Source organism: Leucoraja erinacea, chromosome 9 (assembly GCF_028641065.1).
Source record: "Leucoraja erinacea ecotype New England chromosome 9, Leri_hhj_1, whole genome shotgun sequence".
Taxonomy (NCBI): Eukaryota; Metazoa; Chordata; class Chondrichthyes; order Rajiformes; family Rajidae; genus Leucoraja; species Leucoraja erinaceus.
The window spans coordinates 63,113,596-63,137,609 of NC_073385.1; the positions used below are offsets into that span (position 1 = coordinate 63,113,596).

Genomic DNA, 24,014 nt, shown 5'->3' on the forward strand with positions numbered 1-24,014 from the left:
ATGGCAACATGGTAGATTGTAAAATCAGGAAATTAATCCCTAATCTATCAAAAGGACCGTTCGAGAATCTGATAACAGCAGGGAAGAGGCTCCTGACCAGCTCAACCTCAGTACTGGGCATGCTCTCCTCTCCACTTCCTGAAGTTGATGAGCAGCTCCTTCGTTCTGCTGACCTTGAGGGAGAAACTATCTCCTTCCTGTACTCCGTCTCATCATTGTTTTAAATCAGGTCCACTGATATTGTGTCATCTGCAAACTTGTAAATGCAATTAAAGCAAAATTTGGCTGCACCATTGTGAGTGTATACGGTAATAGGAAGGGGCTGAGAACACAGTCTTGTGGGCCCTCAGTGTTGAGAATTATCATGGAGGATAGTTCATTGTCTACCCTTGATGATTGCAACTTATGGGTCCGAAGTCAAGGATCTAGTTGTAGAGGGAGATCCTGAGATTTAGGTCCAGATGTTTGGAGAGTTTATTTGGGATGATATTGTTCGAGGCACAGCTACAGTCAATAAATGGGAATCTGACATAGGTGTTCCTGTTCTCCAGATATTTGAGGTATGACTGCAAGACCAGGGAGATGATGTCTGCCATGGACCTGTGAATCGGGTGGATTGCAGTGGATCAAAGTTGTCTGGTATGCTGGAGTTGATCTGCACCATGACCAGCCTCCACTTATTTTGTGATGGTGGACAATAGTCATTAACGCTCGCTTCCTTGTTTTTCTTTGGCATTGTGTGATAGTAGTTATTGTATAGCAGCTGGTTACCTCTGATCATTGCACAGAGAGACTGGTATGAATGGTAGACCTAGTTTCCTCTCTCGGCACATTCATTATTTCCCCCCCACCCCCCAATCAGTATTAGGAGCTTTCGATCTCATTCAAGACAATACCGTACAGATTTAGTTACAATAGCAAGTGATTTTTTGGCATTTTCTGACGTAGAAAAAATTGACCTCTGGACATCTGTAAAAATCGAAACCATTCATACCTGGGGACTGCCTGTACTTAACCTGTAAAGAGTACAATATGCTGGCTACAAAGTCACTGTGCCTGGTTGATCCATGACTGTATTCTCATCAACAGGCATCTTTTGGTGGTTAGAAATGTACATCTCACAGAATATAAAATATGGATAACTTTTAAACCCAATGACTTGTGAATTTCTCAAATTCTGATCAGATAAATGACCCATTAAATGTTATGTGTTGGATGAAAGGGAGGGTTGACCATTTACGGTGGTGACATTCCAATTTACAGCATATTATCTTTAACGTCTTTTATATCTTCTCAATCATTTGAAGAAACTGATGCATCTTATTTAAGAGCCTCCGTAGCACGCTTATAATGTCTGAGAAAAGCTTAGGATTACAACTGAATTACAATTGCTTGAAGTACAATTTAGCTCCCGCTATTTAACTGTCAAATTCAGCGTACTTAGGTTGGCACCATTTACATTGATGACTGCAGATGCAAGGGCTGCAAGGTCAGAAGAGCTCAGATTTGTGAGAGTTGACTTGGAGACAAGAAAATGGGTATTTAAGCTTGCTTGCCAAATTTATGACACAAAAAGCCTGTAAGTACCACGAAAATCCTGTAAATGCCAAATGATATGGAACAACCTAATAAAGTACAAGATTTGTACCAATATTCAGACAAGTTAATTTACATGACATTTTTACCTTTCATGGCAGTAGAGTTCTTACACCTGTTCAACTTGCATGCTGTAACTGTTCCATTGTTATTCTCCTTACTGTTTTCCTGTAAAGAAAGCAAAAAAGATATACAAATAATTCTACTCTTCTAGTTTATTTAACAAGGATTTATTAATCTGTGAAAACTGGTATAATTTAAAAGATTCAATCCAGCTACTGACCTAAGTTAGTTCTAATAATATCCTATTACATTTTTTTGTAAACTGCACATCTTTTTTATGTAGCCTAACATTGAAATTCTTCTGACATATAATCAATATTGGGTTTGCAGGCACACCATCAGGAAGATATACCTACAAACCCCAGCCTAATGACCGAGCAAAATTTCAACTTCAGTGATGAGCAAGGTCACTACCTTTTACACGATTATAAATCTTTCAGAGATATCTGTAGGAGAGCCCATCAAGCATGATTGCGAAGTATTGCAGGACTAAATAAAATTGACTTTGTTGTACCATTTCCTACTTTAAAACTGCTCAAAAGTAGTTTTACCAATTTAATTCCATATAAACATGCCTTTTCTTTATAGTGCCCTTCTCAAACACAGGACAATCAAAATATTTTACAACCATTTAGCAGAAGTTGTGGTTAGGTTTCTTGGCAGTGTACAGAGCCTTGGTCCACAGGTGAAGAAACAAGAGTTTGAATCTCACCATAACAATAATTAATTTTAATTCAAGTAATGAAAATACAATTTAGGTTTAAAAAAGCTCGTTTCAGTATCAGAAGCCTTGCAAATAGGATTGTTGTTAAAATACATCTAATTAATCTTAAATCTTGCCAATATGCAAGTTCAGGGTCCCAATGTAGTCGATTCTTAACTGGCTCTCATGTTCAAGAACACCGAGTGATGAGACACTAACCGGTGGTTTTGTCAGCAATGTCTACATCCAAGAATGTGCATCCTTCCACCATATAAAGCATTTAATCAGGATGCATCACAGCTTGGTTTAGGAACAGCTCCATCCAAGACCACAAGAATTTGCAGCGAATTGTGAACACACCCCAGACCATCACACAAACCATCCTCCCTTCTATTGAGTGCATAAAAAAGAACCGGAGATAGCTAGTAGGCTGTATGGGGAGCTCTGGAATGCCACGAGCTTAGTCTATCAATCACCATGAAACCTGCCAAGCTACAAGTTTTCACCATCATGTCTACAAACAAATATGTCCACTCACTGAAATGCTCAAAGTGAGAATGAGATAGGGAGAGGACTAACTTGAGATAGGGAGAGGGCTAATCACTATGTACAACTTCTTCAACTTTGTGTCATTGTAGGTGCCGAGCCTGGGGTTGGAACATCACTCAAGATACCACTGCCCATGTCTTTCGCAGTGGTACATACAGTTGATTTGGGAGGTGCAGTCAGAGTAAGCTCAGATAAGTAACTGCTGTACATTTTAGCCATATAACCATATAACAATTACAGCACGGAAACAGGCCATCTCGACCCTTCTAGTCCGTGCCGAACATGTATTCTCCCCTAGTCCCATACACCTGCGTTCAGACCATAACCCTCCATACCTTTCCCGTCCATATAACTATCCAATTTTAATGATATTATGCACCTGTACCTGTGGTGGAAGAAATTCAATAGATGGGGTGCCTTTCAAGACAGCCGCATTGTCCTTTACAGGGTAGAGTCTGAAGTGGTTGGAGCGGCATTCATTCAGGCAAGTGGAGATAATCCATAGTGCTCCTGTTTTGGGACGTATATGGTAGAAAGATCTTGGGACATCAATAAGTGAATCGCTCATTGAAGCATGCCCAGTCTATGACCAGCTTTCTCAACTAAAGGTATTAATGCGGCTGATCCAATTCTGTTCTGGGTCAATGGTAACCTCCAGGATGTTACAGTTTGGGAACTTTATGGTAGCAATGTCACTGAATGTTATGGATAGGTGGTTAGACAATCTGTTGTTGAAAACAGTAATTTCCTGGTACTCGTGTGGCTTGAATATTATTCTACACACATGCCTGCCTAAATATTGATTTTACTTCGGAGTTACGCAAGTGACTATGTGAAGACCCCGCCAGCATGCATGTGCGTCATATCGTTTAACGCATTGCGCAGCGACTGGCGGGGAGAAGCATTCCCCCGCAGCAGTAAGGTTTAAAACGGGACCTACAGGTAAGTTCCTTAATCCGAGGTCATTTTTTGGGCTCTATTCTGGGTTACAGGAAAGGAGCGATGGACAAGTCGAAAACGAATTACAAACGGGCCGCATCCAGACTGACTGCGGGGGACCGCGGAAGTACGGGCAGTCAGCAGCGGCTGACTGCAACTGGATCGCGATCAGCAGTCACCGACATGGCACCTGCACAGTCCAAATCAACTGGCAGAAAGGCCAAACAGAAGTCGGACAGGCCGGTTGACTCGGACGAGTCGGACCAGGAAGACTCACCACCGGCAGGCAGCGATGATGATCGCATATCCCGCATGGAGCTGTTGATGGAGCAAATGCTCCAACGTGACATGCTCCGCGATATGGAGCCTTGTCAGCATGGGGGTCCTGGGACATAGAAACATAGAAATTAGGTGCAGGAGTAGGCCATTCGGCCCTTCGAGCCTGCACCGCCATTAAATATGATCATGGCTGATCATCCAACTCAGTATCCCATACCTGCCTTCTCTTCATACCCCCTGATCCCCTTAGCCACAAGGGCCACATCTAACTCCCTCTTAAATATAGCCAATGAACTGGCCTCAACTACCCTCTGTGGCAGAGAGTTCCAGAGATTCACCACTCTCTGCGTGAAAAAAGTTCTTCTCATCTCGGTTTTAAAGGATTTCCCCTTTATCCTTAAGCTGTGACCCCTTGTCCTGGACTTCCCTAACATCGGGAACAATCTTCCTGCATCTAGCCTGTCCAACCCCTTAAGAATTTTGTAAGTTTCTATAAGATCCCCTCTCAATCTTCTAAATTCTAGAGAGTATAAACCAAGTCTATCCAGTCTTTCTTCATAAGACAGTCCTGACATCCCAGGAATCAGTCTGGTGAACCGTCTCTGCACTCCCTCTATGGCAATAATGTCCTTCCTCAGATTTGGAGACCAAAACTGTACGCAATACTCCAGGTGTGGTCTCACCAAGACCCTGTACAACTGCAGTAGAACCTCTCTGCTCCTATACTCAAATCCTTTTGCAATGAAAGCTAACATACCATTCGCTTTCTTTACTGCCTGCTGCACCTGCATGCCTACCTTCAATGACTGGTGTACTATGACACCCAGGTCTCGCTGCATCTCCCACTTTCCCAATCGGCCACCATTTAGATAATAGTCTGCTTTCCTGTTTTTGCCACCAAAATGGATAACCTCACATTTATCCACATTATACTGCATCTGCCAAACATTTGCCCACTCACCCAGCCTATCCAAGTCACCCTGCAGTCTCCTAGCATCCTCCTCACAGCTAACACTGCCCCCCAGCTTAGTGTCATCCGCAAACTTGGAGATATTGCCTTCAATTCCCTCATCCAGATCATTAATATATATTGTAAATAGCTGGGGTCCCAGTACTGAGCCTTGCGGTACCCCACTAGTCACTGCCTGCCATTGTGAAAAGGACCCCTTTACTCCTACTCTTTGCTTCCTGTTTGCCAGCCAGTTCTCTATCCACATCAATACTGAACCCCCAGTGCCTTGTGCTTTAAGTTTGTATACTAATTTCTTATGTGGGACCTTGTCGAAAGCCTTCTGGAAGTCCAGATACACCACATCCACTGGTTCTCCCCTATCCACGCTACTAGTTACATCCTCGAAAAATTCTATAAGATTCGTCAGACATGATTTACCTTTCGTAAATCCATGCTGACTTTGTCCAATGATTTCACCACTTTCCAAATGTGCTGCTATCCCATCTTTAATAACTGACTCTAGCAGTTTTCCCCACTATCGATGTTAGACTAACTGGTCTGTAATTCCCCATTTTCTCTCTCCCTCCCTTCTTAAAAAGTGGGGTTACGTTTGCTACCCGCCAATCTTCAGGAACTACTCCAGAATCTAAAGAGTTTTGAAAGATTATTACTAACGCATTCACTATTTCTGGAGCTACTTCCTTAAGTACTCTGGGATGCAGCCTATCTGGCCCTGGGGATTTATCGGCCTTTACTCCATTCAATTTACCCAACACCACTTCCCGGCTAACCTGGATTTCACTCAATTCCTCCAACTCCTTTGACCCGCGGTCCCCTGCTATTTCCGGCAAATTATTTATGTCTTCCTTAGTGAAGACGGAACCAAAGTAGTTATTCAATTGGTCCGCCATATCCTTGTTCCCCATGATCAACTCCCCTGTTTCTGACTGCAAGGGACCTACATTTGTTTTAACTAATCTCTTTCTTTTCACATATATATAAAAACTTTTGCAGTCAGTTTTTATGTTCCCTGCCAGTTTTCTTTCATAATCTATTTTTCCTTTCCTAATTAAGCCTTTTGTCCTCCTCTGCTGGTCTTTGAATTTCTCCCAGTCCTCCGGTATGCTGCTTTTTCTGGCTAATTTGTACGCATCATCCTTCGCTTTGATACTATCCCTGATTTCCCTTGTTATCCATGGATGTACTACCTTCCCTGATTTATTCTTTTGCCAAACTGGGATGAACAATTTTTGTAGTTCATCCATGCAGTCTTTAAATGTCTTCCATTGCATATCCACCGTCAACCCTTTTAGAATTAATTGCCAGTCAATCTTGGCCAATTCACTTCTCATACCCTCAAAGTTACCTTTCTTTAAGTTCAGAACCATTGTTTCTGAATTAACAATGTCACTCTCCATCCTAATGAAGAACTCAACCATATTATGGTCACTCTTGCCCAAGGGGGCACGTACAACAAGATTGCTAACTAACCCTTCCTCATTACTCAATACCCAGTCTAAAATAGCCTGCTCTCTCGTTGGTTCCTCTACATGTTGATTTAGATAACTATCCCGCATACATTCCAAGAAATCCTCTTCCTCAGCACCCCTGCCAATTTGATTCACCCAATCTATATGTAGATTGAAGTCACCCATTATAACCGTTTTGCCTTTGTCGCACGCATTTCTAATTTCCTGTTTGATACCATCTCCAACTTCACTACTACTGTTAGGTGGCCTGTACACAACACCCACCAGCGTTTTCTGCCCCTTAGTGTTTTGCAGCTCAAACCTAGAGACCACCCCGAGCAGCTTTTGTTGCATAATGCATCTCCCTCGACAGTGAAGCATTAGGGGTCACTACTGGGCTGGCCCTGAAGACAGGGGTTGGCTGAAGATACCACGAGTGTGCTGGGGGTGCAGGATCAACAAAAGCTGCTCGGGGTGGTCTCTAGGTTTGTGATGCCAGCGCAAATGGGACAGCCATTAGAGCCACAGCTGGCAGCGAGTATCGACTACCATTCATTCAACCAGCTGCAGGAACAAGTGCTAAATGAAACTGCCAAATATCTGGCACCAGAGAACTGTCTCACACTTAATGTTCCTGCAGTGAACAGTTCTATCTGGGGGTACATCGGTGCGGGCATCCGAACCCAAGAGGTTAAGATGCAGAAAATACTCAAACTGATGGCTTTGGGAATAACGGCATTTGCTCGGTCGGTGGACGGCAGTAACACAAGAAGATACATTGGCACTTCTCTGCAACACGCAGTTTGAAATCAACTGCCTAAGAAAAAACACAATCCAACCTGCCTCGAACCCCAAATTTGCAGGGTTGTGTAAAACTAGCAATACACAACCACCAATACTGCTGTTTGGGGGCAACCTGTCTAAACAGGTCAAGGAGCTCGATGAAGCAGTAAAAGCCGTCGGGCTCATGAAGGCGACAACATCAGGCAAGACCTTGCATCTCCGGCGGCAGCACCCCTACGCATCCACCAGCAGGCCACGATACCTGGAAGCTGGTGAAAGCACGAAGGCCGTACAACCAGCACAGAGGTCTTTTTTAGGCCACGGCCCAGAGCGGCCTTCGTGGAAGATGCGCCAACCCCGCACTCCAGCGCTTCTACCTCGGAGGAAACAGAAGCGGAAGAAATGAATGCTCCACTGATAACCATGGAGGTAGGTGGGTCTGGTTCCTTCCAGAACATAGGGGCTGTAAATTCTATACTAACTGGGGGTAGGTTACACTTGTTTTGGGAGGCATGGAGGTCTATAACTTCTGATCCTTGTATCTATATTACTAAAACTCTGTTCTTGACCGGTTTCGGCTTTCTGTGCTGCGGTTTCCGAGAGTACGCCACCACCTATGGCCGTCATTTTTGGCCACCTCGCTCAGAGCCCCCCCCCCCCCTGCCGCGTGTGTGCCGAGGATTTTTCCCGTCGATGAAAATTGACAGAGATATTAATGTTTTTACAACATTCCCCATTCCCTCTGCTGCCCCTGTTGGAGGGAGGGGGAGCGACTATAAAACCAGGAAGTGGTGTGCCTCAATCAGTCTCTGCAAGTGGTGTGCCTCAATCAGTCTCTACAAGTGGTGTGCCTTAATCAGAGCTTTGAATGACACTGACAAATGTCTACAGCACTGCGAGTACCCTTAATTTGGTTTGAAAATGAAAATATGGTTAGAGGTAAAAAAGCACTGCCTGCAAATAGTTGTTTGGGTTTGGGTTGAAGTAAAACGGCACTCTCTCTCTCTCTCTCCCCTTCCCTCTTCCCATCTCTCTCCCCCGCCCCGTAGCCCTCTCTCCTCTTCCCCCCCCCCCCCCTCCCCCCCCCCCCCTCCCCCTCCCCCCCCTCCCCTCCCCCCCCCCCCCCCCCCCCCCCCCCCTCCTCTCACCTTGCATCGATTTATAAGATGCATACTATTTGGTACCTATACAGAAGGATCATCACTGATATCTAAAGTTTAACGGGATGGGGCAGCTTTGGCAGTATAAAGCATTGCCTGATGGTTTAACATCAGTCCCTAGACTATTTACTAAAATATTAAAACCAGCCTTGGCGTTTCTCCGAAAACAGAAACATATTGTCATGGCATATCTCGATGATATATTAATTGTGGGGAAAACCCTGGATTTAGCTAAATCAGCAGTATCAGCAAGGAAACACTTGTTTGAAAAATTGGGGTTTATCATCCATCCAGATAAATCTAAGTTGACGCCTTCTACAACTATGGATTATTGGAGGTTCACTATTGACGCAATTCACATGCCTGTAACTTTGCCAAGGGGCAAGGCAGCAGACTTGATGGAGGCCTGCAACAGCCTTGTTGTCATCGGTCAACCATCTATTTGACAAGTAGCAAGGGTGATTGGAAAGCTTGTGGCTGCTTTTCCAGTCACACAGTTTGGACCTTTGCACTACCAAAATTTACAAAGAGCAAAGGTGCAAGCACTCAAACATCATGCTGGTCATTTCGACCGACCAATGCAACTACCAGCTAAAGCAATTTTGGAATTACAATGGTGGAGGCAAAACATACGGCATTGCTCCAGCTCCATCGTTATCAGCAACCTATCAGTTGTGCTACAAACTGATGCCAGCGCTCACGGTTGGGGTGCTACTAATACCATCTCCAGCTGTGGTGGTAGATGGGATGCTCATGAATCATCTTTACTTCAAACACTGGGTATAAATTATTGCCATCAGCCCATAGGGTGCGTTCTATGGGCTGATGGCATACTGCTCAAAAATGCACCACCTGCATGTCCGCCTACAAATTGTTAATACCACAGTGGTGGCATATTTTAATCACTAGAGTAAGTGGGACCCGTTGGGTCCCAGCATCACACGGGAGGGCTGGTAACCAACACATTATTCCACTTCTCCACCAATTCCAATATTGCTCACCAGTGGGGGTGGGGTGGCTTTCTGTTGCGCAAGCATGGGTGTTGCGGGCCGAAGGTACTGGTTTCCAGAGGGCTAATATAGGCATTGTAGGCTGAATTCACTCTTGTGCTGGCAGCCAACTGTTGCAACGATTTTAAAAGCCAAGCCAAGGTAAACAAATGGGCAGCAGCCACCCGACAACCAAAATTCATTTTGTGAACACAAACTCGTTAAAAAGGCGAGGCAAACAATTGGGCAGCAACCACCCGACAACCAAAAGTCATTTTGTGAACACAAACTTGTTAAAAAAGGCGAGGCAAACAATTGGGTAGCAGCCACCTTACAGCCGCATCGAGGGGACTCACCGTGGAGTAGACGTGCGTTCAGTGTTATTCGCAGCTCAGAGAGCCGTGACCCTCTCGCTTCCTGGGACTGGCAGACACTGAGGGACTACACTTCCGGGTTTTATAGTCCCGCCCCCCTGCCGCCAGCAGGGGCAGCAGAGATAATGGGGAAATATTTTAAAACATTAATATTCTCTGATTTCTGATCGATGGGAAAAATCCTCCAGTCCCGGAAGGCGGCTCTGAGCGAGGTGGCCAAAAATGACGGCCGTAGGTCGCGGCGTTCTCTCGGAAATCACACCACAGTGAGCCAAAAGCCGTCAAGATCAGACTTTTAGTAATATAGAAGATATGGGTGGAATTAAATCGATATCATGAGACAATATGGCTAATACAATTTGGCAATGGTGCAGCAACAGAAATATTTGATTATCAGCTATTTACCTACCAGGTAAACTCAATACAGTGGCAAACATCAGATCACGAAAATTTAATGACAACACCGAATGGATGTTGGACCACAAAGTATTTGCTGATATTGTAACACAATATGGAACACTAGATATCGATCTATTCGCATCTAGGCTGAATCGCTAGTTGCCAACATATGTCGCTTGGGAACCAGACCCTGGGGCAGCAGCGATGGACGCATTCTTACTGGACTTGGGGAAAATTGTTTTTCTATGCATTTCCCCCCTTCTGCCTCATCAGTCGGGTCTTACGCAAAATACAACAAGACTCTGCGTCAGGTATTTTGGTGGTACCCGATTGGCCCACTCAGCCATGGTTCCCTGTGGTTCTCGACATGGTCTCGGAACCACGTATGTCCGTCCCCAAACGGCCGGATTTGTTGGTCCATCCTGTGACAGGCGAGAGTCACCCAACCCATGACAGGATCTCTGTTAATTTGCAGAATTTAAAAAGACCGCTTCTGGACCTGGGGCTGACGGACCGAACAATGAATATGATCACGTCGGCATACAGAGAATCCACCAGGAAACAATCTCTCTCATACATCAGAAAATGGGAGATATATTGTACATGGACTAATATTTCATACCAAACCGCTACTATAACTAATGTTCTGGAAATTTTGGCTAGCCTTTGATGAAGGGTTCAGCTACAGTGCCATTAACTGCGCCAGGAGTGCCCTATCAGCTTACTTGTGGCAGGGAGTAGAACAGCACACTGGTGGATCTCACCCTGTGGTTTCTAAGCTAATGAGGGATGTCTTCAACACAAAGATGCCCTAAAGCAAGGTATTCCCAGATTTGGGATGTCAGTGTTGTCCTTACATTGCTCAGGGGTTGGTCACCAGCAACGTCCCTGTCCTTGGAAAAACTGACACAAAAAACAGTCATGCTGATGGCACTAGTCTCAGCACAATGGGTCCAGTCACTGCATAAATTAAGGCTGGACACGATGGTTATATCAACCAACAAGATAACTTTTCACATCTTTGAATTAGTGAAACAAAACAGGCCAAGATCATCAGGCCTCAAACTAGAGTTCCGAGTGTACCTGATAAATACCCGCCTATGTATTATGACACACCTATTACAATATATAGAGGCCACAAAAAATCTTAGAGGCAAGGAAATGGCGCTGTTGATTAGCCATAAACAGCCTCATAATAGGGTATCGGTGCAAACCATATCTAGGTGGCTTAGACAGGTTTTGGGAGCTGCAGGGGTGGATACTGATATTTTCAAAACTCATTCCACCAGGGCTGCAGCAACATCGGCAGCAAGGGAATTGGAAGTTTCCATGGACCACATCCTGGGTACAGCAGGTTGGTCTAGAGAGTGGACCTTCCAGCAGTTTTATAATAAGCCGATTACCAAACCCGCGGTGTTTGCAGAATCAATTTAAAGTTCTGTATTATGATTTATCCCGAATGGAAGGGGTCATTATTATTGTTTTCTTCAATAAATTTATTATTGTTTTGAATAACTGATTCATGTCTGAATACTTTAACATACTTCCTCCTTTGGTCAACTACGGCAGTGTGTGAGGCAGGGACTCGTTTCACGGCATGAAATCACAGATCTTTAAAATCTTCACGTAGTCACTCACATGACTCCGAAGTAAAATAGTAAGATTAAACAAGAACTTACCAGTTTGAAGTTTGATCTTTATTTTATGAGGAGTTACGTTGATGGATCACGTGCCCTCCATGCCCACCCTCTATCATAAAGGTCAACTGGTATTCTAGTTCTCTTATCTTACTATGTTTATTTCATCTATTGTTGTCTGTGATTTCACGCCGCTGCTTTGAAGATTGACGCGCATGCGTGCTGGCTGGGTCTTCACGTAATCCCTCGACGCAACTCCTCATAAAAGTTCGCTCATGACATACGGCGTCGAGACGGTGCGTTTGGCCTCAATGCGGATGCGGGCCGGCAGGCCGTTGCCGCGTGGAATTTTTGAAGACTGTCAGTTTTCGGGAGCCCCTCGCGATGTCGGGACTCGCTCCGCACAACTCCATACGGCTCCGGCGATCGAAGTGCGACCGGCCCCGCAAGGCCGTACGGCTCAAGCAATCACGTTAGGTCGCGTTTGCCGCATGCTCGTGGGACAGGCGCTTTAGACACATAGGGACAACTGCCCCGTTTGTATTTTTCCCCCAATGAATATAGAGGGGGGGGGAGAAAGAGGGAGATTCCAGCCTCTTAACCGCAAGCACCGTGGTAGATCAACACTTACAAAAATAATCATCCGGATCGTGAAATTTAAAATATTAGATTTAATCTGCTATCATTTTTAGAGGTACAGTATTACTTTTTATATCCTTGCATTTTTTTAAGCAGCAAAAGCTTGTCAATTTCACCGGGTTATTACTTTTCCATTGGCGAGTGGCATGTTAATGAAACAGGATGTCGGGCCAATCTCGGTTGTTCCCACCTGCCCGCTGCACCTTGGCCCGTCCAGCGGTGACTCACTGTTACAATTATATATGGTCAGATTTTTAAAAAATCAGTAATTATTAATGCAAAATCGTACATCAGTATTCTTATCACATTTCTGTACAAAATACGGAAAATCCTTACTACTTGGCAGCTCTGCATGACTATCATTAAATTATTGATCCATGCTGTATGACATTAAATTAACGGTTGCTAATTTTGTCATTTTAAACTATTCTCTATATCGTTTACCCATTTACAATCCCACACAGCCTTTTCACTTTGCACCTTCATCCCTTTATCTTGTTAATCACTTCTTTCGTTCATCCCTTTACTTTGTTAATCACTTTCCCATGAAAGCTGTTACAACTCTGATCCTTTGATTGTCGATTGATCATTTATCTGAAACTAGACTAAGTGGGACCCGTTGGGTCCCAGCATCACACGGAAGGGCTGGTCACCAATGCATTATTCCACCTCTCCACCAATTCCAATATTGCTCGCCAGTGGGGGCTGGGGTGGCTTTATGTTGCGCTAGCATGGGTGTTGCGGGCCGAAGGTACTGGTTTCCAGAGGGCTAATATAGACATTGTAGGCCAAATGGATTCTTGTGCTGGCAGCCAACTGTTGCAATGATTTTAAAAGCCAAGCCAAGGCAAACAAATGGGCAGCAGCCACCTGACCACCAAAATTCATTTTGTGAACACAAACACGTTAAAAAGGCGAGGCAAACAATTGGGCAGCAGCCACTCGACAACCAAAATTCATTTTGTGAACACAAACTCGTTAAAAAGGAGAGGCAAACAATTGGGCAGCAGCCACCCGACAACTAAAATTCATTTTGGGAACACAAACTCGTTAAAAAGGCGAGGCGAACAATTGGGCAGCAGCCACCTTACAGCCGCATCGAGGGGACTCACCGTGGAGTAGACGTGCGTTCAGTATTATTCGCAGCTCAGAGAGCCGTGAACCTCTCGCTTCCTGGGACTGGCAGAGACTGTGTGATGGGACTACACTTCCGGGTTTTATAGTCCCGCCCCCCTGCCGCCAGCAGGGGCAGCAGAGAGAATGGGGAAATATTTTAAAACATTAATATTCTCTGATTTCTGATCGATGGGAAAAATCCTCCGGTCCCGGAACGCGGCTCTAAGCGAGGTGGACAAAAATGACGGCCGTAGGTCGCGGCGTTCTCTTGGAAATCACACCACAGCGAGCCAAAAGCAGTCAAGATCAGACTTTTAGTAATATAGATGTTGTTAATTTCTCCACAAAAATGCAAGGGGTCTGCTAAATTTCCAGCATCTTCTATTTTTGTTTTAGATTTCCAGGATATTTTCTATTTTGTTTTTGCATTTGGATTACAATATTACATTTGTCCAAGGGCACAAAAAGTCATATTAAATTATAACGTCGTTCAATTCTTTATTTTATACAAGCTATAAACTCCTGCTTTAGTGAGAATCTGCTTCATATTTCATTCATAAAAGACGTGAAACAAATCATTAAATTATAGACATAATAGTTCCGATCAAGTAGTCTCACCTGTGATGCATATGGAACAAAGGAAGCACCCTCCACATCGTCCAGGTCTGGACTGGCATCATTAAATGTTTTGTCACATTCTAGATGTTTAGAGGAAGCAAGAGAAGACCTCAAGACAGATTGAGAAGGTTCTGCAGACAAACACAGTTTTTTTCTTCGACCTTGCGTATGAGCACCCACTGTGGCTTGCTGCTCCGACAGGCCTAAAGACTTGCTTTCGATGTGGGGTGTGGAAGTTTCGGCAGTCGAGTCAGTCCCACCATCTGGAGGTATGCAGATCCCAGAACTGAATGCCTTGGTATTCAAACGTGCAGATTTAGAACAAACAGGTTCCTCGGGTGAGTTCTCAGCAGAATCACGAAATATTCTGCTTGGAGTTTTCCAGGTCCCAGAATTTAATGCCTTTTCTGTATATTTTATCTTACGAAAACTGAAATCTTCTCCAGAAGATTTCTCAGGGGGCGTACCATCTGAAGCAGTTGGATTATTTGAAACTGTGGAAGTCCTGGTTTCATTCATGTTTTTTTCTGATGCAGAGCTATTCTTTTTGGGTCCGGAGCATATGGATTTTGAATCCACATTCTCCACTTGAGAATTTTCAGCAGAGCTAAATGAATGGGTAGGTTTTTTTGCAGAATTGGGGTGCTGGAGAACAATGGGTATAGGTTCCCCTTTTCTCCGACAAGAAGACAGTAGCTTTTGTGGCAGTTCAGAAATATTTACGGGGACATTTGTAAAAATACACGGTTCCAAGTGAACTACGGGCACTTTGGTACATTCCACACTCTGCATTTTGGGTTTAGCTACTCCTATAGGTTTGATTAGTGGCTGTTTGGTAGCTGCAGATGAAGTTGCATCCACATCATTGATGGAGCTTTTGTTCATAATTTAATTTTGTAAAATTCTTTATCTTCTTAACGTTTTAATCCATCACAATCAAGGATTACAGAGTCTGCTACATGGTTATATTCATAGTCATCTGGAGGCTCTTCCTTGACAATAATTTTAAAATGCACTTCGTGGCATTCAGATGATGCAACACTGGATGATTTGTTCAATATTCGGGAGGCACTTCAAGATGCTGCAGAGAAATAAAAAGAAAGGACTGAAGCAAAATACACACTTAAAATGAAATATAGCCAAAAATTATTTGCAAATAACTTCTAATCCAACCAATGAAGCATTGCATAACACTTTCAAATTAACAGAAAATAACACAATCAGAAATTTTACTGGATTGAAAAAAGGATTGTATAAACTAAGAAATTGGAAGAAACGAATAGTGATGTCCTGGAACATATCAACATTATGGAAGAGGCGGCCTGGCGATGTTGTGCATAAAGGTGGAAAAATTCCCAGGGTCTGACCAAGTGCATCCTAGGACATTGTTGGCATTCATTTCACTTGCACTTTATGACCTCCACAGCCTTCTGTGGCAATGAATTCCAGATTCACCACCCTCTAACTAAAGAAATTCCTTCTAATCTACTTTCAAGAGGTTTGTCCTTTAATTCTGAGGCTATGGCCTGTGGTCCCAGACTCTCCCACCAGTGGAAACATCCTCTCCACTTCAAGTCTATCCAGGCCTTTCACTATTTGGTAGGTTTCAATGAGGACCACCTTCATGCTTCTACATTCCAGCAAGAACATGCCCAGTGCCTTCATACACTCATCAGGTTAACCCAATCATTCCCGGGATCATTCTAGTAAAACTCCTCTGGACCCTCTCCAACTCCATCACATCCTTCCTCAGATATGGGGCACAAAACAGCTCACAATACTCCAAATATATTCGGACCAATGCCTTGTATACCCTCAGCAATACTTCCCTGTATCTATATTCTAGTCTTCTTGAAAATAATTGTCCAATTGCATTTGCCTTTCTTACTACCAAATTAACTTATTGGGAATCCTGCACCAGCATTCCCAAGTCCCTTTGTACCTCTAATTTCTGAATTATCTCCCCATTAAGAATATAGTCTACATCTTTATTCCTATTCTAAAATGCACGATTCCTCTCTTTGCCACACTGTATTCCACCTGTCGCTTCTTTGCACACTCTCTCAAGCTGTTGCAGTCTTTCTGCAGATTCTCTGCTTTCTCTACAGTACCTACTCCATCACTTATCTTTTGATCATCTGCAAACGTGGCCACAAAGCCTTCAATTTCCTCATCCAAATCATTGATATACAACGCGAAGAGTAGCGGCCCCAGCACCGACCTCGGCGGAACACCGCTAGTCATGGGCAGCCAACTAAAAAAAGTTTCCTTTATAACTACACTTTGCTTTCTGCAATTTGGCAAAACTGCTATCCACGCTAGTTTGTGATACCATGAGCTTTCAGCTTTTTTTGTAGCCTCACGTGCTGCACCTTAGCAGAGGCCTTCAGAAAATCCTAGTAAACATCTACTAACTCTTCTGTCAATCCTGCTATTTTCCTCAAAGGATTCTAACAGGTTTATCAGGCAAGATCACCCTTTCACAAAACCATGCTGACCGCCAATTTTATCATGTGCTTCTAAGTACTCGGAAACGTCATCCTTTCTAATGGACTCCAAAATCTTACCAACCACTAAAGTCAAGCTAACCAGCTGATAGATTCCACTCTTCTGCTTCACTCCTTTCTTGAACAGCAGAATAATATTTGCAATTTTTAAAAATCGTCTTAGACCGTACCCGACTCAAGCAATTCTTGAAAGATCACTACTAAGAACCCTGGGGTGGTCCATCCAGTTGAGGTGACCTTTCCACCTTCAGATCTTTTAGCTTCTCAAACACATTTTCCATTTTAATAGCCACTTACTAACTTTCACCCCAACTCTCTTGAATTTCACACTGCTGGTGTCTTTCACTGTGAACACCCGATGCAAAAAACATATAAAATTAATCCGTCTTTTCTTTATTGCCCATTATCACTTCTCCAGCATAATTTTCCAGCAGTCCAATGTCCACTCTTACCTTATTCTTGCTCCATATATCTGAAGATACTCGTGCTATCCTCCTTTATATTATTGGCTAGCTTACTTTCATAGGTCATCCTTTCTCCCGTATAGCCTTATTAATTACCTGCTGTTGTTTTTTTTTAAATTTTTATATATATATATATATATATATTAAAAAAAAGCTCCGCGATTCCCTAGCTTCCTATTAATATTTGCAATGTAGCTTTTTCTTTTGATTTGCCTTTTAATTTTATGTTGTATTTGAATTCAGTCACGATCACCTCATTCTCATGAAACCCATAGAATTTATCTTCCACTTTGGAATGAAAAGATCCCACTTCTTTCAAATTATTCCCAGAAATTCCTGTCATTACAGTTCCTCTGTCATTCTTGTTAGGGTCCCTTTCAAATCAACTTTAGCCAGCTCCTCCCTTACGCCTCTGTAGACACCTTTGTTCAATTGACACATCTGATTTCATCTTCTCCCTCAAATTGCAGGTTGAATCTTATCATCTTATGGTCATTACCTCCTAGTGGTTCCTTTACACTAAACAAATCAGGTTTATTACACAATACAAAATTTAATACCTACTTCCACGGGACTCTCCGCGGTATAAAAGTTGGACCCCTGGCTTGGTTTAACAGGCACGGCTTGTTATTGCAAGTAACCAGGGGAAGCATGTGGAGACTGCATTGCCTCCTAGGAGGGGGCTGAACATCCGAGACAAGAGGATGCAAATCGGCTTGATTTATCTTGCCTGGTTGAAGAAGGTTTGACTCTGCCGATCTTAGTAATGGCTCAAAGCCAACTGGATTGATCAAAGGAAGGGCGAGAGATAAATTCTGTACGGGCCCTCCAACTGAAGCACATCCTCCGAGTCGCTCGCCACAAAACAGCAGCGCTTCCTCCTGACCACGTCAACGCGAACTGTTGCCACCCCGGGCCGCTGCAATCGAACTTCTCCATCTGATTTGGCGCCTTTCTCGATCCGCTCAGTCTCGCTTTCAATATCACCGCTTCCAGCCACCTCTGATCATCTGATCTTTGAAACAAATAGCTCATCTTCCTGCCTCCAGTCGCACCAAGGTTAAAGGGGCCGGCAGCGCGACCAATCCAGGAGTGTAAAGCAGAGTCAAAGCACGATGGGTCACTCGAAGCCTTTAATCCACACCTACTCAGATGAGTAGATGCGCGGCCGAGGTGGGGATAGTCTTATCAGAGGAGCACTTCTCTCCCTGTCCTCACACCATCTCCCGGGGCAGGGGGTATGTGCATGTGCGTGTATGTAGAAAAGGAGGTAATTAAACAGGGCTTCACCAGCAACAAACCTAGTCCCACATCACAACAAAACCACAAGCAATTATGTTGTCGCAGTCCTCCTCGAGAGGGATCATAAAACAAAAAAAGTTGGCAGCTCGGTGTAGTTAAAGGCAGCATTGAAAATGAAATCGAGTCGATCTTGAGTTTGGAATGAAAATGCGTTGTTGTTAGTGTCCAAGCAGTAACTATGTTTTCACATGTGCTCAGAGGAGTAGTCATTACTCTCGAGATTTCATGCGTCACCCCATCCCACCATCCCCAAGTGCACTTCAGCCTCAACACTGCAATGTAACCTAACACAGGTTCTCGCTATCCCATTTAACCCATAGGACCGAACTCTCATTTCCCTCCCCTTTATTTACAACGGAGAGCGATGTTAAATTTGCAGAGATTTCATATTCCCACTTTGCTTTACTATGCTGTCACTGTGTAATACTCTGAGCGTTCTAGATAAATCTAATCAGCAAAAGTATATTAGTCAAGGCTTTGCTTAAGTACAAATGACAGACAAGCTGCCTTCTGTAATGATGTCAAATAATAAGCACGTTCTGCAAACGTACGAGTGAGTTCGGTATTCCGATAAACGCAAGGAATCATGGGATTTGTCAAAGGTCATTCGGGAAACAAAAGGGAAAGCAGCGTTGTATAAACTGTGTATAAATTGTTAACTATTCTATCCATGAATTAATCCTTAACGCGTTTGCTACTGGAATAACAAAATATTACTTGTGGTTGAAACATTTTCTTATCTTTATTCATAATTTGTCTGCAAAAATTATTTAATCCGAGACGGGCAGCGACTGTATCAGTGTGATGTGGGCTGATGCTTTACCCGCAGGCGGTGCGAATGTACCATTAAAGCAGGGGTTGGCAACCTACGTCCCACAGGCTAGATCCGTCCCATAACCCAAAATCATCCAGTCCGCAGGTGTACTTTTTCAGTGACTACAATGTTGCTCTGGTCTTCAGGGGGTCTTTGCCCAGAGTTGTCCCAGTGCTTGGTCAAGGCAGCTCTCCGGGACGGTTTTGATGGTTTTACAAATGTGAAGTTCACTGTGCCGGAGTTATTAATCAGAGTGAACACCCGTGCCTGTGGACACGTCTCACTGTGGAGTCCGTCACAGACACATTCCACTGCCTGTTGGTCAATAATTGGATCGATCTCCTGTGTTCTTTCCAAACTGAACTCACTGTGGAATTAATTCATTAACAGAGCCACTCTGCCGTCGGATTCGAAGTTGTCCCTGCCTTCCCTCTGGAACCCTTCAGATGCCGATTTCCCAGAGCCTTGGTTAAACGCGGCCAGTCATGGTTAAGTCTGTGAAACTGGCCCCATCAGAGACTGCGGGCAGGATTGACGAAATAGAGGACCATTCCGCCTATTGCACCAGGTGGCTGTTCGTGAGGAGTGTGAGAGAGTGGAGGAGTATGGGGTGAGATTTAATTTCCAGCAGCATGTAAATGATGGACCCACAAGGGTTGACACTGCAACAGCAGTAGTGAGTGCGAAAGTCTGTTTCAACAGTTGGTTTATTTTCAGCTGAGTTAAAAAAAAAAACACACAAAGCGACCTGAATGTTCACCTCACTTACTGCCGATGTCCTACATACTGCCATTGATAAAGTTACATTACTCTACCACAAGGAGTGAACAAATCCAAATACATCACAGAAAACTGTAAAAGTTTGTTTGTCGAAGTTCTAACCAGGCACACCAATAATTGCAATGAGCGTATAACCGTTATACCAGTGTCTCAAACTAACTGCTATGCTCAGTAAACATAATATAGCAGTTAGTTTGAGACACTGGTATAACAGTTATACTCTCCAAAGCATAAAGCAAAACACCGAAGCATAAAGCAATAAAACCAACAAAATCATCATAGTTTTGTACAAATAAACCACAAATACACCTAGTTAATAATTTTGAAAGCAGTATTTTCTTACCTCGAAGAAGCAAAACTGGAAAATTGGATATACACACAGCAGTTCACCAAGCAATAATGCTTATCACTAGAGTCAGGATGTTTAGGTGCTAAAAAAACACTGAAATAGGCAGGCAAAAGGCATAATAAAATTACAAAAAAGGCACGAATAGGGCATTGACAAAAAAAAGGCATAAAAAGTATTTTATTTGCACCACCAAAATATGGTTTAAAATGATAATATAAAGGTATCCTACATTAAATGACCAAAGTTGCCTGCTTGTACATAATTACTAGAATTTGTTTCAAATTATCTGGTGTTAAACTATGCCGTCCATCGGACAGAATATGCTTCAATTGTGAAAAACATCTTTCTACCCCAGCTGAGGTTACTGGTGCATATCAGAAACAAGCTGCAGACTCTATATTCATGTCGATATCTTGTGCATTACAACTACCTTTGAGAACTTTAGCGATGTTTTGTATTTCTTCAAGAACTTGGTTAGCTAAAATCACTATCTCATATTTTCCTTGCACGAAAACCTGCAAGTTATTCACTAATGTTTCGTCACGTTTCTCAAGGGAAGTTATAGCTTGTGGGAAGTTTGCAAAATTGGAAGCAATAAACACAAGATCGTGGTGGAGGGACTTTGTCTGCATGATTTCACTGACGATTCTGACTGCTGCAGATTCTTCTTCAAAGCAGTTGATGATTTCTTTTATCTTTTCAAAATTTGCAACATAGCAGAGTACAGCAGAGAGTCATGTACCCCACCTAGTCAAAACGGGCTGACAAGTTAGCGGAATCTATGGGGCCATTTTCTTGAACAACTGCACAGGAAGAATAAATGCTTTGAGGAAGATTTTCTTGACAATGGAAACTAGGCGATCGACATTTGGAAACAAGCTACATATGTGCTTTGCAATTCTATGAAGTCTTTGAGCTAAACATGTCAAATGCAACATTTTGGGGAATAAAACGTTAAGTCACAAACAGAAGATATCGCGTTTTATACCTTTTTGCCAAAGTACAGCAAGTGAAGATGTAAACAACTGAGCAATAGTTGAGCTGTTTGACTTCTCCAATACTTCCGATGTCAACAAATACTTCTTTGATGATTGACCTGCCTCCAGTGTACCGATGACCACACTGGCAACATATCTCCTCCCAGCACCGGTTGTCTCGTTTATTGAGATTCGTATTTTGTTGCATGCAACTTCATCTATAATATTCTGCACAACAATGTTGAAGTTGCTGTCAACATATTTTTTCCATAATGATGACTCTATTGGTATATGTTCCTCTGTGATTTTCTCTAAAAAACCTCCGAGAGATTTATTTTCCAATTTCCACAGTAGAATTCCAACATCAATGAATGCCTTGCACAGATCACTCAAAATGATCAGATCAGATTTGCGACTAGAGCCAGCAGCAAATGTTGTGAGGAGACAAGCTTGGGTAATTTGCTTGGGTAGTCTACACCCGAGCAGTATCAATTTTGACTTCTCTAATTTTACATAGCCCTTGTCTTCGCCCTCCTCCCCAAGTCTCCTTCTTGTCCTACTGTCTCCACCTCTTCCTTTCTTTTTTGCGACCCCCCCCCCCCCACCTCATCAGTCTCAAGAAGGATCTCGACCTGAAATGTCACCTATTCCTTCTCTCCATAGATGTTGCCTCACCCGCTGAGTTTCCCCCGCATTTTTTGCCTACCTTCAAATGTTCCAGCATCTGCAGTTCTTTCTTAAACATTCTATTCATAAGTATATTCGAAGGTGGCGCCCCCGGGTGTGGAAGTTTTCTTGTAAGTTACACTATGTTAACATGTTAATAACATTAATATTAACGTGTTAACATAGAAAACGTCATTATAATCACGGTACAACTAGAGAAAATAGCATGGCCTTTTATCAAAATGCAAAAAAGACAAATTTAGGCTCTCGGTCATGAAAAAAAGCATTATCCTAGTGGAATCATCAAAAAAGGCATGAAAAAGCACATGGCATTTATGGCAAAATCCTGGCTCTACTTATCACGAATGACCTATGACCTGGGCATGCGCAGTTGAAATACCGAACAAGCTTATTGAAACATTCATTTTGGAAACAAGGCGTTAAACTTCAGGAATGAGACTTACCCTCCCGCACTAAAAATATCCGCGGCTCAAGTTCTATTTCCGCAAACCGACGCCCATCGCTCGTCTTCGGAACAAGCAGCATTAATCCTCCAGTTTTAAAACAACATCCACCGATGAGTTCAGGCTTCGTCTTGATTTCTGTAACCACGGTGCCTCAACGTTTATGAGATCCTGAATACACCCAACTACATATTATATATAGGGTATTGGTAATCTATGGGAGGGGACAACCCTGTTTAGAAAACCTCTAAAACCTACCCCAGAGGGGGAGTGGAGGGGGAAGGGGAGGACACACCTTTCACGGCCTCCCTTGGTTCCCAGAATTCACGCAGAGGACCGTTACGAATAAATGCTAATTTCTGCAGCTCACCAACTTTTCTCCAATGCTAAACCATCCCCCTCCCTTCTTCCCCTTCCCCGTAGCCGACTGCTCCTTGATGCGCGGAGGCCTTCCTCCTCGGGTTTTCGTTAGGAGGAGCCGCGGTGGCGGCGAGGAGAGGAGGAGCCGCGGCCGCGCGGGTAAATGCGCCAGGCGCGCGTGTGAGAATCTGGGCCTGTCCGGCACCGCCCCCCTCACTCACACGCTCGCTCGCTTGCTCACACCCACCCACTCTCTCGCTCTCTCTGCCGGCGGCGGCTTAAACCGAGGGCGGGTGAAGAGCGCCAGAGGACGGAACTCTGCGATCACCGCTCGATTGGACCGGGGTCTTTATCGTTATCGTTGCGCTGGTTTTAACCTTCCGCTCCCACTGCCCGTCACTGCGCACTGACGCCGCCGCGCAACCGGACATGGGCAAACGCGTCACCGGGAATATGCCGACGCGTTACCGGATTTACGCCGCAGCGTCACCAGACATACGTCGCCGCGTCACCGGACATACGTCGCCGCGTCACCGGACACACGCCGCCGCGTCACCGGACACACGCCGCCGCGTCACCGGACACGCCGCCGCGTCACCGGACACACGCCGCCGCGTCACCGGACATACGCCGCCGCGTCACCGGACATACGCTGCCGCGTCACCGGACATACGCGCCGCGTTACCGACAGCGTGCGCGGCCGTGGGAGGAGGAGGCGGAAGCGCGCGGCCGTGAGGGGGAGGTGGTAGATCTTCAATTAAACCAAAGGTCATAGAGCTCTTTTATCTTTGGATTAAACTATTATCGAACAAAATACCACGTTGTAACATCATTGCGTCGGCAATGTTCGGAAAACGATTTTAGGATGACACCAATCTCAGGCAACATTCCAGCATGTAAATCTATCCAGGTGATTAGATTTTAATCGATAACATCCAAGAATCCGTCGCTCTTATGCTCTTATACATCACAAACATAATATTAAACGCTTGAAATGTTAATTAACTCACACCTATGGGTTTCACCATTGGTGATATTGAATATGTTTAAGAAGGAACTGCAGATG

General features: G+C 44.0%; 1 protein-coding gene across 8 annotated transcripts in view; it reads right to left on the bottom strand.

Moving 5' to 3' along the window:
- Positions 1 to 23,352, bottom strand: part of LOC129700482 (MAX gene-associated protein-like) — a 196,367-nt gene extending 173,015 nt beyond the window's left edge. For 4 of the 8 annotated variants that reach the window (XM_055640998.1, XM_055641000.1, XM_055640995.1 and 1 more), the window contains exons 1-3: positions 22,589 to 23,350; positions 14,266 to 15,346; positions 1,686 to 1,764 (exon numbers count right to left, since the gene is read on the bottom strand). In XM_055640998.1, the coding sequence (XP_055496973.1) occupies positions 1,686 to 1,764; positions 14,266 to 15,150 (964 nt within the window). In that variant the 5' untranslated portion in view covers positions 15,151 to 15,346; positions 22,589 to 23,350. Of the gene's footprint in view, positions 1 to 1,685; positions 1,765 to 14,265; positions 15,347 to 20,475; positions 20,575 to 22,588 lie in introns of all 8 variants that reach the window. The other 4 variants (XM_055640996.1, XM_055640997.1, XM_055640999.1 and 1 more) reach the window with 4 other exon arrangements.
- Between the last annotated feature and the right edge of the window lie 662 nt (positions 23,353 to 24,014).